Consider the following 17,432-nt stretch of genomic DNA (forward strand, 5'->3'; position numbering starts at 1 on the left):
GGGCCCCAGAAAATAAAATTGGGAAACACTGGTGTAGATGTTTGTCTCATGTGGGAGACCAGGGGCGTCTGAGCCAGAGTCACCTCAGCTCCCTCCTCTCATTGTGGACTCCCCACCCTGAGAGCTCCAGACTGCACAGAGAGTAATGAGCAGAGGATGGAGAACTTTGCCTTTGACTCCTCCAAGGCTACAACTCCACCAGACCGTGCAGAAGGACCAGAGGAATGGAAACATTTGTTCTTCATCTTTTTATGAAGCACTGGCTCTGCCACAGTCCATCATGCTCTGGGAACTGATTTCTGCCTGTATGTGAACCTGCAGCTGCAGCTTGGAGGCTGAGAAAAATGGTTTTGAATAACTTACTGCAGTAATAGTTGACCAGAGCAGAAAAAAGTAGATACAGTGCCATCTGGTGGAATTTTATGCATGTTACAAGAAAAGGAACTTAAGAACTGATGACAGAATCAAAGCCTACAATATAGACCTTGTAAGATTTTAGACATACACTACTGCTCAAAAGTTTTAGAACACCCTGATTTTTCCAGTTATTTAACTGAAATTCAAGTCGTGCAAGTCCGATGAAGAGCTTGAAATGGTACAAAGAACAGACAGAGGTTAAAAAAACGAAAATGACCCAAAACACAAGTCCAAGCTCTGCCAAAACTACCTTAGAAAAAAAGGAACAGAATGGTAAAGCTTGAAAACCTGGAGTATCCAGCAGCACAGTGTCCAGACTTAAACCCCATCGAGCTGGTTTGGGATGAACTGGACAGAAGAGTGAAGCAACCTACAAGTGTCACACATTTATGGAAACTACTTCAACAGACTTGGGAAGAGCTTTCTGATGAATATTTGATTTCTGTTGTAAAAAGAATGAGCCATGAGTGTGTTATATCTGCCAAAGGTGGACACTTTCATCAATCAAAAGTTTACATTTTGGTCTATAAATTGATTCCACAATTTTTTTCCAACTCAAATTGCTTATTTGTTCTATGTTTTCATTTCAGAGGCAATGACACAATAAACTGTATACTTTTCTGTCAAAAACTGGACAAAGTGTGGGGTTTGTAAATAATAAAGTAAACCTAAGACAAGACTTAAAATCAGGCGGGACAGGGCCTTCTCTGTGGAACGCTCTGCCCCTTCCCGTTTGAGCAGCCCCCACAGTGGAGAGTTTTAAGTCTTAAGACCCACTTTTATTCTCTGGGTTTTAACACTGCATGAGTTGTGTGGTCCTCTGTGTCTCTGTATTGTATTTTATTGGTTTTATTTATTTATTGCTATTCTATGAATTTGCTCTTATTTTATTTTACTGGTTTTATTATTTTAAGACTAGTATGATTGTTTTAGTAGTTTATTTTATCATTTTATTATTGTTGTTATTATTATTATGTATTTGTGCAGCATTTTGGAAACTGTTTGTGAAATGTGCAAACGAAATATACTGGACTGAATTGGATTGAAACCTGTATTAGCATAGGCTATTACGCTATAACTCATACAAAATGCTGGTTATTCATATTTAGACATATTTATTAAACATGATAAACAGGTTAAATGTTTTATAGGCCTATTTTCAAAGTGTGAAATGTTACCTTTAATGTAATAATAATAACTTGCCTACAGCGAACTCGGAACTATAATTTAGCTTTGTATAATTTCCCATCGGTTGTATTTTGAAGAAACACCCTCCCAAAATGGCGGCCCCTGAGCACGAGAAGCCGCCTGTGTGTCAGATATTCACATTTAACGACCCCAAAACGTCCCCGGACCCGGTCTATGAGCTCCCGGCCTGCTGCCTGAGCCCGGCCCCGGTGCCCATCGTCATAGATAACGGTTCGTTCCAGACGCGGGCCGGCTGGGCAGTGTCCGCGCCGGGACTCGACTCTCCGGGACTCGATTCTCCGCGGCTCTCGTTCAGGTCCGTGGCGGCGCGGAGCAGAGGAGCCGCCCGCAGCGACACGCAGATCGGCAACGACATCCCGAGCCTGGAGCCTCTGCGCTGGCTGCTCAAGAGTCAGTTCGACCGGAACGTGGTGGTGAACTTCGAGATCCAGGAGCTCATCTTCGACTATGTGTTCAGTCACCTGGGCATCGGCTCCGAGGTCAGTCCGGCTCCGGGGACAAGGGGCGAATAAAAATAATTATAATAAAATAAAATGCCTTCACGGATTTTCTTGGGTCATAGGGCATAAATATTTACTTATTGATAATTTGCAGTGGGTTTCATCAAAATTCCCTGGAAATTAGGGCTGGGTATCGTTCAGAAGTTGCCGATACGATACATACCTCAATACATAGACCGCGATACGATATATATCTTGACACATAAACCACAATAGGATACATACCTCAATAGGCTGCGATATGATGCATATCTCGATGCATAGGCTACGATACGATACATACCTTGATACATAAGCCACGATTTGATACATACCTTGATGCATAAGCCATGGTACGATACATGCCTCGATACATAAGCCACAATACGATACATATCTCGATACATAGGTCACGATACGATACATATCTCGATATATAAGCCACGATATGATACATACCTCGATACATAAGCCACAATACGATACATAGCTCGATCCATAGGCCATGATACAATAAATATCTCGATAAAGTGAGCTTTCGATTCAATACAGTTCAATACGATATATTTAAATGATGATTCAAGCACTTAATGATTTGATACGGTTCTATGAAAAATAAAGGCTAAATCATGGCTGTAATACTAAAAGTCTTTGTTAAACCACTTCTTGTGCAAAGTTCATATAAAACACAAACATTTTAATCATCAAAACAGTGAAAATGTCAAATGTGTTACATGAGTTTTCTTTCTCTAAACAAGCATCAAAACTGTAAGTCTGTAACAAAATAACTGAGTAATATACCAAAAAATATTCTTGGTGATATATCAGTAGAGCAGCCCGCGATATCGATACTGTATTATCACATTAAACAATACAATATATCGATATTTCACTATTTTTGCACACCTCTACTGGAAGTGTGATTCTAATTGTGGGCACTGCTCTGTTTGAAGCTTGTTAGACTTTAATGTGAGCTTTATGTTAACACAGTCTGACCAGAAACAGTTTTCAGTTCGTCACTCTCAGATTTTTGTTGAAAATCATGGAGATGTTGTTGCTTTGTCTGTAATGTCCCGTTATGTCTATAAATCTTGCATTCACTCATAACATGGGTTTTACTGACTTAAAAACTTCCATTGTTAACGTGAGTGGGCTTGCCTCTTCACAGATCTAAACTTTTGTCCCGTCACCTAACAGCATCACCTGCTGTCTCTGTCTGTAGAGATAAATAAGTGTAATGCCACACTATGGAACATTGCAGGCAACATTTTCACGATGAGAGAAGCTGGTGGGACACCCTCTACCAGGAAAGATACCAAGATACCCAGTGCACCTTTAAGTTGGTTCAGATCAATCAATAATGCAGTAAACAAACAAATAAAAAAAAAAATTAATAGTTTAGTACAATAATACAATAATACCAGATAAAAAGCATAATCCGTCTTCGTTACCATTAGGGGTGTGCAAAAATACTGAAATATCGATATATGGTATTGTTTAATGTGATGATACAGTATCGATATTGTGGGCTGCTGTGATGATATATTACCTAGAGTATTTTTTAGTATATTTTACTAAATTATTTTGTCACAGTGATACAGTTTTGCAGCTTCTTAAAGATATCCAGCTCTACTTACCATGCTGTTCTTGTGTGTCCAGGGTAGCGTGGAGCACCCCCTGGTGGTGACGGAGGCTCCCTGTAACCCTCTGCACTGTCGGCAGATGATGTCGGAGCTGCTGTTCGAGTGTTACCGAGTGCCCTTTGTGTCCTACGGCATCGACAGTCTTTACAGCTTCTACCACCACAACCTGCAGCAGAGCACGGCCCCTCCCCACACCGGCATCGTGCTCTCCTCTGGCTACAGCTGCTCCCACGTCCTGCCTGTCATCAACGGCAGGTCAGAACCACAAAGGACTCTGTAGACCTGTGTGAAATTGACCCCCCATCAAACGCAAACCTACACAAAAACTATGTCAATTGTTTGTGCTTCGTTTGTGCTGCAAAAAGTTTTGTTTGTGCTGCTTTAGTTTTGAAGATATTAATGATTCCTTTATAGGTCAAATTAGAGTCAGCCAGCCCCCAAGAAGCTTCAAAATGCTCTAAAACACCCAAAATGGTGTTGATTGTTTGTGCTTCGTTGGTGCTGTTTTGTGCTGCATAAAATTTTGTTTGTGTGATTATGGTTCTTTCTTAAGATATTAGCGGTTTTGTTTTCGGCCGATGACGTCATTCAACCCCTCAGAATGTTAAACAGCCTCAAAACAGGAAGGAAACTATATGAAATGTTTGTATTTTGTTTGTGCTGTGACAGTTTTTATTTGTGCTGTTATATTTCCTGCTCAGCTGACGGCAGCGGCTTTAGCAAAACTCCACAAAACTAGTGAAGATAAACGATCTCAGGCTGTGGAAAAGTCTGTATCAGTCTTTAGTAACCTGCTTTTGATTCATATTTTATATAATAATACTTGTTTTTCCACAGTCTAAAATGGCCTAATATTAGTAACTGGTCCATTGACTGTGTATTGCGAAAAAGCTCGGCCAAAATTTAAGATATAAACACTTAAATCGATCAGAAAATGACTTAATAGTAGTGAAATTATCTCTCCATGCATTAAGATAATTTTACTTGACAAGTTCTCTCAAAATAAACGACCTATAGACAAGAATTGAGCATCTCAGAACTAGTAAGTAGATAATAAATCTGAAAACAAGACGAATAACCAGTTATAAGTTTTAAAATCTTGGCCAGATCAGAGAAATCAGAGTGTGTATTATGACCCCGGGTGTGAATGTTTTGAGTCATATGCAACTTATTGACAAGAAGAGGGGAGAGATAAGGGTTAAGTGAAAAAAATATTTTTGGAGCACACAAGCCTTAAATGTATTCAACACTCACACTGTAAATGTTATGACAGTTACTTTAAAACTAACAGCACCTCTGTTCTCTGTTCTCTGTTGTTCTGTGTGTCAGGGTGGATGCGGTGAACTGTAAACGTGTGAATGTAGCAGGCAGCCAGGCTGCGTCGTACCTGCAGCGCCTCCTACAGCTCAAATATCCCGGACACGTGGCAGCGATCACCCTGAGCCGCATGGAGGAGCTACTGCACCAGCACAGCTACACTGCAGTCGACTATCACCAGGGTAACACAGCGCCTTTAATGTTACACATCAGTAAATAAAGTGAAAAGACTGTACAGTAATTAAAGACAAAGAACAAAAAAAATACATTCTTCTTACACTTGCTGATTGGATTAGTCATCATTATATCACACACATTATGTTTTATTAATGATATTGTATGTGATTTTATTTACCGTATTTTCTGGACTATAAGTCGCTCTGGAGTATTGTTGCACCAGCCAAAAAATGTGTAATGAAGAAAAAAACATATATAAGTCACACTTTTTGGTTGAAATTTATTTTATAAAATCAGAGACGGGGAACTGACATTTCATCTTGAAAGTCAACTTCTAGTAACAACAATAGAACAGAAAACAACAGACTGTTAACATCACATATGAACAATTATTCATAAGCAACAGAACAGAACAAGTTTCCCAAACTCTTCATCTCACTCTCTTGACGCTTCACTGTGAAAATTTTAATATATAAGTCACAGGAAACACCCAAACCATGAAAAAAAGTCTAACTTATAGTCCGAAAAATATGGTACTCATGTAGGTATCATTATCTCAGTCCTTCAATGATACGTTTAATTTTACCAATAACTAATAAAATATGTAAACTGTGCTACTTTAGGAGACCTTGACATTGAATAAAAAATAAACCATCAAAATGTGGATAAAAGTTATAATTTACCATACACTTTTATTCTTTGCACGGTTATTTTATCATATCTTACGTTGAATTGTCCTCAGAGCTGGAGAAATGGCGCAGCCCGGAGTTCTACGAGCGCGAGGTTCACCGGATACAGCTGCCGTTCTCAGCTAAAGGCCCTGGGGGTTTGGTGAGCGTGGAGGAGAGACAGGAGCGGAAGGCCCAGCAGATGAGACGCCTCCAGGAGATCAACGCCAGACGCAGAGAGGAGAGGCTCCAGCAGGACCAGGAGAGACTGGACAGACTCTTAGCTGTGCAGGTGCGTCCTAACTGTCAGACATTTCACTTTTTATTTTATTTTGTGCTATTTGAACTACTTTTATTGACTGGTAACTGGAGCACTTCCCTCCTCTGACTTGAAGTAATACCCTGGAACTGGTATTTTTCTCTTGTAAACCTACTTCAGAGTCTAGTCCTGATCATGGTTTAGTCCTGGTACCGGTCTCTCTTGCAGCAGTACAGTGTGTATCCGTTTATTTACGAGTAATACAACAAGGCCAATAACTACAATGAGTGAATCTGAGTAGAAAACCACCCCAGAACAATGTAAACACTTCATACCTGTAACATTGGACAATATTGTGTTGTTTAATATGTTACAGACATTTCTTTAAAGGGACAGTCCAGAATTTTGGACATAGGACCTCATTTCCAAGTGAGCCAGAGTGTGGAAGACATGTGGAGACACGTTTTAAAATATTCCATCCAGTCCTTGTATTTGCAGAGGTCGCTGGTGTTAGACTAGTGCATGTCAATGGCCATAGTTATCCTACCACTAAAAACAGTCTTACCCACTCAACCAAACACCCGAAGAAAATCTATTATTACGCCAGACTGTCGATGTGAATGTCTGTGTTGATAGAATAATGTTTGAAATAAAACTAACCTTGCATCGCATGAATAGTTGCACGTTGAGGGCAAGGTTGGTTTTACTTTTAAAATTATTCTATCAACACAGACATTCGCATCGACAGTCTGTTTTGTGGAGTGAGTAAGACTGTTTTTAGTGGCAGGATAACTATGGCCATTGACATGCACTAGTCTAGCACCAGCGACCTCTGCAAATACAAGGACAGGATGGAATATTTAAAAAGTGTCTCCACACGTTTCCAACACTCTGGCTCACTAGGAAATGAGGCCCTGCATCCAAAATTCCGAACTGTCCCTTTAACGTTTTACATTTTCTAACATACATAGTTTAAACGGGTACTTAAATACTGTTACTTAAGTAGATTTTTTTCATGTGATACTTCTACTTGAGTAACCTTTTACCTTTGTATCTGTACTTTTACTTAAAGGTGCACTATGTACCTTTTGGTTTCGGGTCCATCACCTGCTTGTTTCTGTGGATATGTCATTGCTCTGCCGTGAATGTTGTGCTATACTATATAATTATTCTATTACAGGTGGTTTTATAGCTCAAAACTACCTTGAAAAACAGACATTCTGACTGTGAGGGGGGGTCGCCTCTCCACAGATCTGACCTGTAACTTGGTCTGGTTTGGTTTCCATGAAGATAGAAAGGTTTAATACCATACTACCTCCACTGGTGAGCACACAGTAAACTACTTTGTGTTACTATGAACCTGTGTGTGTGTGTGTCTGTGTGTTTGTGTTCAGGAGCTGCTGGAGGACGGCCTGGTGGAGCAGTTCCATAAGAGTCTGGTGGAGCTGAACATGGACTCAGCTCAGGAGCTCCAGTCCTACATCCACAAGCTCCAGCTGTGTGTGGAGCAGGGGAGGCTTAGGCTGCAGACTGAACCCAGCGAAGGGAGGACTGAGGTGGGTACAGAGAGACCAGTCTGCTGTACAGATAATGTGCGGTGGTACAATCTCACGTTTCAGTGTTCTGATTAGACTAAAGGCCGCCACACACTACAGGATTTTTGGTCTTAAATGATTTTTGAATGTGCAACAAAAAGCGCACACTACAGACACGGGGAGAAAATCACACACGAGGACACAAAGTCGTGTCATGCCTCCTCAAACTCGGGGAGAAACAAATCGCAGCCAAAATCGTGCAAATTCTACTGTACTGTAGAGTGTGGCGGCCTTTAGACATAGATAAACTTTATTGATAAAAAAAAACTTAGACACCGTCGCTCAGACATCACAATATAATATAATAACAAAGAGCAACATAATTGATAATTGAAAATGACAATGATAATAATAATAATAATAATAGTAATGATTGTTTTAATACAAAACAGTGTGAGTGTACAAAGCTCACAATAACTGACAACTAATATATAACCAAAAAATTTTCTGTCATGAATGATTTAATAACATAACTATTACAAAAATATAAACAGATTGTAAATTAAATTACAGGTCTTGTGAGGGCTGGAAATTAATCAAATGCATTTTTTTTTATTTAATTTGTGTTTTAAAAAATTGTGACATTGTGAAATTGGGGATTACTCCTGACTTTTTCACTTGCAAAACAGTGTTATTGTGCAGTTACAGATAAATTTATATATACATCCTATACCGATGTAACAGAAGGTTAAACGTTTATAATTTCATGAATAAGAGATTCTGCTCATTCTTTGAAATTTTAAAACTTTGTTCTGTGCGTTAAAGGCGTTGATGTATTCTCCACAAGACGCCACTGAACTGTCAAAACTGAAATGACTAAAAGGTGCTGAGAGTGATAAAAGAAATTAAACATACAGCGTAATTTTTCACACACAAGTTTAACAGTCACATCAATCACTTTTGGTGTCATATTTCATTCTTAGACACTTACAGGCATATTTTAGCACATTTCCAATCGTTTACTTAACCCATCTGCTCATCGCTATCACTGCATAATTATAGAAATGCTCTGATAACAATTCTGGAATCAAATATTGGCGCCAATACTGAAAAATGATCTGTCTCTGATATCGGTTTCCTGATATCGATTCAGCAGATATCCTGAGTGGGCCTTAAAATAGATGTAAGAAATTTATTTACAGACAGATTTTAGCCTAAAACGTCTCATATTTTTGTGCTTTTATTCACATGAAGGGGTTTATTAGTGATGTGAAGGATAAATAACAGTTATATAACACATTTGGATCTCTTGTTTAATAAGTTAAATGTGTTTTAAGGAAGTGATACCATTTTCTGTTCCTAGACGGATACTGGTGAATATGAGATATTGACAGATACTTAAAGGTGCACTGTGTAACTTTTTGGTTGGGGCTTTGTCACCTGCTTGTTTCTATGCATATGTCATTGTTCTGCAGTATGACATTAAGCAGCTCTACCTTACATTTATTCAACTACAGGTGTTTTAATAGCTCAGAAAACAATCAATCAGTCAGTCAAACTTTATTTGTATAGCACAAAGTAGAAAAAAAAATACAGTGATTAAAAACAACAGCAACCCTAATCCAGAGGTGGGACCAAGTTTTGCAAGTCTCAAGTAAGTCTCAAGTCTTTGACCTCAAGTCCGAGTCAAGTCCCAAGTCAAATACAGGCAAGTCTAAGTCGAGTCTTGAGTCACTGGCCCATAAGTCCAAGTCAAGTCCAAGTTATCTGCTTTGAGCTTCAAGTCATTTCAAGGCTTTAAACCAAAAAAGAACCAAACCAAAAAAAAAACAAATATAGCTTAGATTTTTGCAATTTATATGAATTTTAAACAAACTTGTACTTGGTTATGGTATATTTATGTATGAGTATTTAAATAAGAGTTGTAGAAATGCAGTTTTTTTCTTTTTTAAATGTCTTGTTTAGATTTTATTGTGATTCAATCGTTATGAAGGATCACGTTCTATGTAGTTCTCTTTGTTTTACTGTATTGTACTGTGTATTACTGTAGTACATTTGAGGATACCATATCACAGTACTTCAGTTACATCCAAAGTAACAAACAGAAGTGTGAGGGACATGTTCCAGTTTGGTCTCGTAAAATTCAGCACCGCACGTGTCGACTATAAAGAGAAAAGTATTTTCTAAAAACATGTTTTTTAGGAAAGGCATCAAGTCTTCTCAAGTCACAGGCCTGAAGTCCTAGTCAAGTCCCAAGTCTTAGTCCATTTTATCAAGTCCTCATGTTGTAAAAATATTGACCAAGTCACGACTTGCTCTGCTCCACCCCATTGTTTCTTCCATATATGCAACAATTTAGAAACATAAAGCTCCTAAAGGTTATAGTATAAAAATAAATAAATAAATAAAAATAATGAAGAGCTAAAATTAGATGATGACTAAGTAAAATAATAATTTAATTTAAAGCATGTGAAATAATAATAATAATTTAAAAATTTTAATTTAAATAAAAAAAAAAAAGTAAAAACAGTTTTAATTTAAAAAAAATATGAACACTCACAGCTGTAAAACCTGAAAAAATACCTTGAAAAACAGGAATTCTGACTGAGCAGGGTTTCCTCTTGCTCTGGTTTAATGCAATGCTGTGAAATTTTCCAGACAAAACAATAACATCTCCAAGCATTTAACGAATCCTCCTCCAGAAAAGTTCCACAATGCACCTTTAATAAAGCTCACAACAGTAAATTTTCTGTAATATTGGACCATGCAGTTATATTAAAAGTAAAAATAAACATCACCAAATTTCACATGAGGCCTCTTTGTCGTATGCAAATCTTCCGTTTTTTGACACTAACGAGATTGTCCAGAGAATTACCTACTGGAAAATCTCGAGTCAAAGATCCCACCGGACTTCATCTTTAAGCTTATATTCAGATTCCAGTTGCTCATTACGTGGGCATGTGGTGTGGGTGTGTGGTACCAGTGAGCTCTGGCTGACAGTGCGCCCGGGGGCATCCTCCGGCTCTCGTCCCCAGGTTTCGGAGCTGGAGCAGCCCTTAGACGAGGCAGACGCGGTGGGGCTGATGGATCCTGACTTCCCAGAGGAGACGCTGCCAGAGAAACCGACTAATGTAGTCCAGGTATGAGCATAGGAACACCCACATACTTTTATTTAACTCATGTTCTGATCTGTTTCCTTGTTGCAAACAGACCTGGAGTTGGGTTTTGTTTCATTCGCACATGTTTAAACACACAAACACACCTGCAGATTTAGGCTGAGATCTTCTCCCAAGCAGAAAACACTCTATTCCACCTTGTGATGTCATGTTTTTAAACGCCACATGCCTTCACTAGAATCATTTGGATAATTTTCAACCCTGGAATTATCAAAAGATAAAAGTTAGGTGTTGAAAATCACAGCTTCACGACATCACAAGGTGCACAGCAAAAACTAGAGGGTTAAAAATACCTATTGTATTGTTAATTTATTGTTAATTATATTGTAAATATAAATTATAGTTTTAAACAAATCAATTTGCAATTTGAGAAGAAAAGTTGTGGAAAATTACAGGACGTAGAGACTTCTAAACATATTGATGACAGCACACTGGGGAGAATTCTATATTTACCCCCAAGAATCAAGAATTTCTTCTGTTATTTTAATCATTATTGCAACAAAATAAAGGTGTTTTGTTGTGTTTTTATTAATCAAATTATCATTTCTGTGTAGTATAGAGCAGTAAATTATTAAGGTTGTAGAATTCCCTGGTGTAATGTCTTGATTTCCCAACAGAAAGTAAAATTTTCAACTTTAAAAAATAGCCAGATTGGGAAACAAAAAGTTAAATCTGTTGTAGAATCTTAAATATAATGACGTTAACTGTGTTTTGGTGAAATGTGTTGTTCAATCTGTCATAGGAGCTTTAATACTTGTGTCGATTTTTGTTTTATCTTTGCAAAAATAAGCACAGAGATCGTTCTACTGTTCTACTTTTAATGATGTTACAGCAGGATTCACAGCATCAGGGTGACAAAGAGACAAAGAAGCATCATTCAAGGGCACTGAGCAGAACATTTTGCACTTTAATTGTAGCAAACTTTAAGTATGAAATGAATAAAATTTGATTGTTGTTCACATTTGTTGTTTTCTTCAGCCTGTGTTCAACCTGGCCGAGTATCACCAGCTTTTTGTGGGCACGGAGCGTCTGCGTTGCCCTGAGATCCTGTTCCAGCCCTCCCTCACCGGAGAGGACCAGATGGGGCTGATGGAGACTCTGCAATACGTTCTGGACAGGTCTTTTACATTTTATTATATTTAAGGGCCCATATTACTCTGTTTTCTGATCTGTTCTAATGTCGTTTCTTCGTCATAAACAGACCTGGAGTTGTGTTTTGTTTCATTCACATGTTTAACACACAAACCCTGCATATTTAGTATTTTGATTTGTAGGCAGACTAATAATAAAGGGTTACTCAAATGTGTGAATGCAAAAAAACAACACACAACTTCATATATGTTTTGAAGGAGGCAAGGCAAGTTTATTTGTATCACTCAATTCATACACAAAGTAATTCAAATTCAAAGTGCTTTCCAGAATAAGAAATACATTCAATTCAATTCAAGTTTATTTATATAGCACATTTAAAACAACTTCATCTGACCAAAGTGTTTCACATACATGTCAACAAAATAGAAGAAACAGTTACAAATACATATATACAGAAAACATGTGAAAACTACAATAAAAAAGACACCAAGAGAACCTGACTAGCTCGTACTAAGCACCAGGGAGAAGAGGTGAGTTCTCAGTCTCGTCTTAAACTGTGTTACAGACTGTGAAGGTCTGACATTAAGAGGAAGGTTGTTCCACAGCCTTGTCGCTGCCACAGAAAAAGCTCTGTGACCTCTCATCTTGAGATTAGTTTTGGGTACGATCAACAGGAGCTGTTCTGATCTCAGGGTCTGGGCGGAGTGTAGGGCTGCAGGGCTGTAGGGCTCCGTTAAATAGACTGGACCCGTGGAGTGCAAACATTTGAAAACAATTAATAACATTTTAAATTGCACCTGATATAAGACAGGAGCCAGTGCAGGTCACACAGAACAGGTGTGATGTGTTCACGTTTCTTAGTATTTGTGAGCAGATGAGCTGCAGCGTTCTGGATGTGTTGTAAGCGCTGCAGGGAGCCCTGGTCTAACCCTACATAGAAAGAATTGCAATAGTCCAGGCGTGATGTTATGAAAGCATGGATTGCTTTTTCGAACTCTGCCCGTGGGAGGTAGGGCTTTACTTTTCTCATTTTTTTATGATTTAGATTTAGGAAGTTTGTGCTCAGCCAAGTCTGTACATCCCTGAGACAGTCCTGCAGAGCTTCAATCGTGCTCTGGCTGTCAATTGCGGTCACTGGCAGATAAATAAATACATAACTCTAACCTTCACTGTACAAACAAATAAAAACATAACTAATCATCATAAAATTAAAAAAGAGAGAGACATTAAATGAGAGAGAAAAGTGCAGAATGAAAACCTTACATACACAGCTAAACAGAACAGTTTAGAGCCTGGATTTAAACAGAGTCAAAGTATAGTCCTGTCTCACATTTTCAGACTGTTCCAGGTTTTAGCTGCATAAAACTGAAATACGGGTGTGTTTAGTCGTGACTCTGGGCACCAGCAGGATGTCAGTCCCTGAGCTCCTCAAAGTGCCACATGGTTCATATGACACTAACATGTCACAGATTGACTTTGGTGTTCGACCATGGAGAGACTTGTACAAGCAGAGGCCCTTTAGGTAACAACTTTCTAACATGGCTTAAAGCTCACAAGAATCCATTTGGTATAATATACTACCTTTTAAAGATAACCTGCTCTACCAACCACTAAAACAACTTTTCTATTGTGGGTGCAGGTACAGTCGGGAGCAGCAGGAGGCGCTAGTGAGTAACGTGTTCCTGACAGGAGGAAACATGCTGTACCCGGGGATGAAGCAGAGAGTGGAGAGGGAACTGCTCGCCATGAGACCCTTCCAGTCTCACTTCAAGGTACTGACCAGTGACCGTCTTTAATAAGGTTTTAAAGGTGTCCGCCATCTGCTTGTCTTCATGGAGATTAGGGATGGTCATGATTAGTCGACTAATCGATAATTGATCATTAAAAATTTCATCAATTACCTTCATTTCTAATCGACAAACCAAATGTAGGTTTCTGTGCTTAGAAACGAAGCTGCGTCTGACAGCGCAAATACTGGAGTTGCGGCCTCAGTCCCACGTTTGGGCTCTGGCACCTCCTTGGAGATCACTGTACCATTCAGTGAGAGCGTTTAGATGTACATCTGTATCCCGGTTTCGTCATGGTGCATGTAAACACAGTATCCCGGTTACTGCAACATAAAGAGCTGCGATAAACCTGCACACGTGCGATCTTTGAAAACATCGAACACAGAACAGACTCACCTTCAGCATCAACATCCCTCTGTCACAGAGAGAACACTCATATTCCACTGAGTCATGTCCTTTAATGCTGAACCACATCAGCGCAAGAGTGTTTTTTTCTCCTCTTAATTTATGCAAATTAGTCATGCGGTTTTTAGTTTTGTTTCTTTAAGACTTCCTCAAAGCCATTAAATACATTCTAATCTCAAACGGGCTGATGTGGCTCTAGAGTGGTTATGGTTTATACGTCGTAAAATTTTGTTTATTTATGCAGATTAGTAATAGTAATGATAATGATGTTACTTATATAAAAACGTTAATGATTAATTGAAAATTGATTGTTAATTCTCCCGACGATCCATTAATATAATTTCTTTGAATGCCCATCCCTATTGGAGATGTTATTTCCTTGTCTAGAACAGACAAGGAAATAACATCTCCTAAACACTGAACTAAACACAGTCCATTTTAAAATTATTTGTGAAAAAACAATGTAAAAGCTTCCAAACAAACAAAAACTGTAAAAAGTCAAATGTAAGGCCTGGGTCTTTAGCAGCGTTCTGTGTTTCTGTGTTTGTGTTTTGAGCTTTGGTATTATTTCTTTACTGTTCTGTTCCAGGTGAGCATGGCGTCGCGTCCCTCTCTGGATGCCTGGTACGGGGCGAGGGACTGGGCCCTGCAGCACCCTCCTGCCCCCGGTGGCGAGGGCTGGATCAGCAGGCAGGACTACGAGGAGAAGGGCGGCGAGTATCTGAGTGAACACTGCGCCTCCAACCTCTTTGTGCCTCTGAGGATCGTCAAACCCGCCCCACCCGCTCCACCTGCCCTACCTGCCGTCCCTGCCCCACCCGCCGCTCCTGCCGCCCCTGCCATCACCTCCGACTCCGCCGCACCAACAGCATCTGTCGCCATGGTGACAGGGAGCTCCCATGTCGCCATGGTCACCTCCTGAACAGGTGTGGAGCAGTGAGAGATCGTTCATATTGAATGGTTTTAATAAGTAGTTTTCTATCATATTTGTGTTTGTAAATATGATTTTTGTACTTTTTGACATAAAGATTCAAAAAGAAAATGGCTGCTGACATATTTTTATGTAACACGATTATTTATTAGTTAAAGTTGCTATTGATTTGGCTGGAATTGTCCACAGCATGACATTGAGCGTATATATCTTGCATTTACTCAACTACCAAACTTTTGTTTGGTTTTGCTGTTTAATGCCATAGTGCAGATCATTTTCGGCAAAGTGATAACATGTGCAGAGAGGCAAATAAGTGACTGACAACCACTAAAAGTTACACAAAGCACCTTTAATTAGTAAATCGAGGCACTTGAAATTGTGATATTTTAGAAAATTGGCAATTCCAGTCCTGAGATTATGTGAATGACTCTAGTTTAAAAACACATTGGAGCACTTCCTGTATTATCAAATGACATCACATGGTTTACCTGGTTTGTTTTTGATGAGTAAACAACATAACAGATCAGAAAATAACTAAATATTTGCCCTTTAAACAGCTTCTGTAGATCGTTCTCTATATTATTAGTTGCAGTTCAGTGTTTCACCACTAGATGACGCCAGCACACACACAAACTCAGGTTCTGTCCCTTTGCTTGAGTTTAATCACATATTTGGAGAGAACTTTTTTCCCAATGTGTAATCCAAATGTTTGTTGTATTTTAAGATATTTCAATAATATTTCAACAAATATGAAGAATTGCCGAATAAACCAAACCATTTATAGAAGAAAAGGAGAAAAAAAAGTGTCATTGAACAAAATAAAGGTGTTGTCATTTATTTTTGTGTGATTTGGGCTTTTGGTTTTGACCCCTATTAACATGGTTGCCTGATAACAGTTATTATAACAGAATCATCTCTTTGAATGTCACAGCTGCTCTCGTCTTTTTCCAACCAGGATGTAAAATTATAAACCTCACCAAAGTTTGGTAGCAAAATGTGGACTTTATAGGTCCGGTTGCGGAGGCAGAGGTCTGAGCAGGGACTCCCAGACTTCCCTTTCCACGCACACTTCCTCCAGGTCTTCCAGGGGTCCCAGCTGTTCCCAGGCCAGCCCAGAGACACAGTCCCTCCATCGTGTCCTGGGTCTTCTCTGAGGTCTCTTCAGGGTGGGACATGCCCGGAAAATCTCCCGAGAGAGGCACCCAGGAGGCATCCAGAACAGATGCCCGAGACTCAGCTGTTCCCCTTGATGTGAAGGAGCAGCGGCTCTACTCCGAGCTCCTCCTGTGCGGTTGAGCTCCTCACCCTAACTCTAAGGGAGCGCCCAGACACCCTGCAGAGGAAACTCATTTCGGCCGCTTGTATCTGCGATCTCGTCCTTTCTGTCATTACCCATAGCTCATGACCATAGGTGAGAGTAGGAATGAAGAATGACGGTAAATCGAGAGCTTTGCCTTTCGGCTCAGCTCCCTCTTCACCACAACGGTCCGATCCGCCTGTCAATCTCACGCTCGATCCTCCCCTCACTCGTGACCAAAACCCAGAGATACTTGAACTCCTCCACTTGAGGCGGGACTCTCCACCCACCTGGAGAGGACATCTACATCTCCAAAGCTCAAAATGCTCTGCTCCACCTTGTGATGAATGTTATGAAGCGGTAGTTTCAAGTTAACAGCTCCTTTCACCTTTAGTTCAGTAGAGATCTGTTTGTTTATGATGTTTGTGATAAGGAAACTTTATCACACTGACCTGTTTTAAATGATGTAATGATGTCCAAGTCTCACGATACGATATTACGATATAGCTCACGATATGGTGGGGAGACTCATGATTAGGGATGTAACAATATCCAAATCTCTCTGTACGATATTTTCACAATATACATCTCACGGTATGATATTTATTGTGATATTTTGTGGAGGCTAAACAGCTAAATCTGTTAATATGCAACTTTTTCCTCTTAAAATGCCTTCACAAGATTTAATCCAAAGAAATAAGACTGAAAAGTGCTTAAAACTGTTATTTCTTCATGTAGTCTACATTGAAATGGAGCAAAGGATCATGGTCTATGTAGTTTCCTCTGTCTTTTTTTTAGCACCATAACTCTTAATTTAACCAAAAAGACTTGTAATTCGATATATTGTGATGGTCCACGATATTATTTTGAGAACTTTGACGATACGATATCACAATATTTCGGTTATTGTTACATCCCTAGTTTTAAACCTAGAGCTAAAAATATTTAACTTCTGTAAACTTATATAACAGTAACAGATATGAACCGCTGTTTGACATTTGTCCTCATAGAATCCAAGACAAGAAACAAACAAAACCCAT

General features: G+C 39.2%; 1 protein-coding gene across 1 annotated transcript; it reads left to right on the plus strand.

The window, feature by feature from the left end:
• Positions 1 to 1,248: 1,248 nt before the first annotated feature.
• Positions 1,249 to 15,749, plus strand: actr5 (actin related protein 5). The gene is made up of 9 exons (XM_020940832.2): positions 1,249 to 2,105; positions 3,765 to 4,003; positions 5,078 to 5,247; positions 5,985 to 6,202; positions 7,564 to 7,725; positions 10,740 to 10,844; positions 11,859 to 11,998; positions 13,612 to 13,744; positions 14,754 to 15,749. The coding sequence occupies exons 1-9, from the start codon at positions 1,698 to 1,700 to the stop codon at positions 15,084 to 15,086; spliced, it is 1,908 nt and encodes a 635-aa protein (XP_020796491.2). The 5' UTR covers positions 1,249 to 1,697; the 3' UTR covers positions 15,087 to 15,749.
• Positions 15,750 to 17,432: the final 1,683 nt, after the last annotated feature.

The sequence above is a fragment of the Boleophthalmus pectinirostris genome, unplaced genomic scaffold (assembly GCF_026225935.1).
Source record: "Boleophthalmus pectinirostris isolate CB_2022bp ecotype Guang Dong unplaced genomic scaffold, ASM2622593v1 HiC_scaffold_8, whole genome shotgun sequence".
Lineage (NCBI taxonomy): Eukaryota > Metazoa > Chordata > Actinopteri > Gobiiformes > Gobiidae > Boleophthalmus > Boleophthalmus pectinirostris.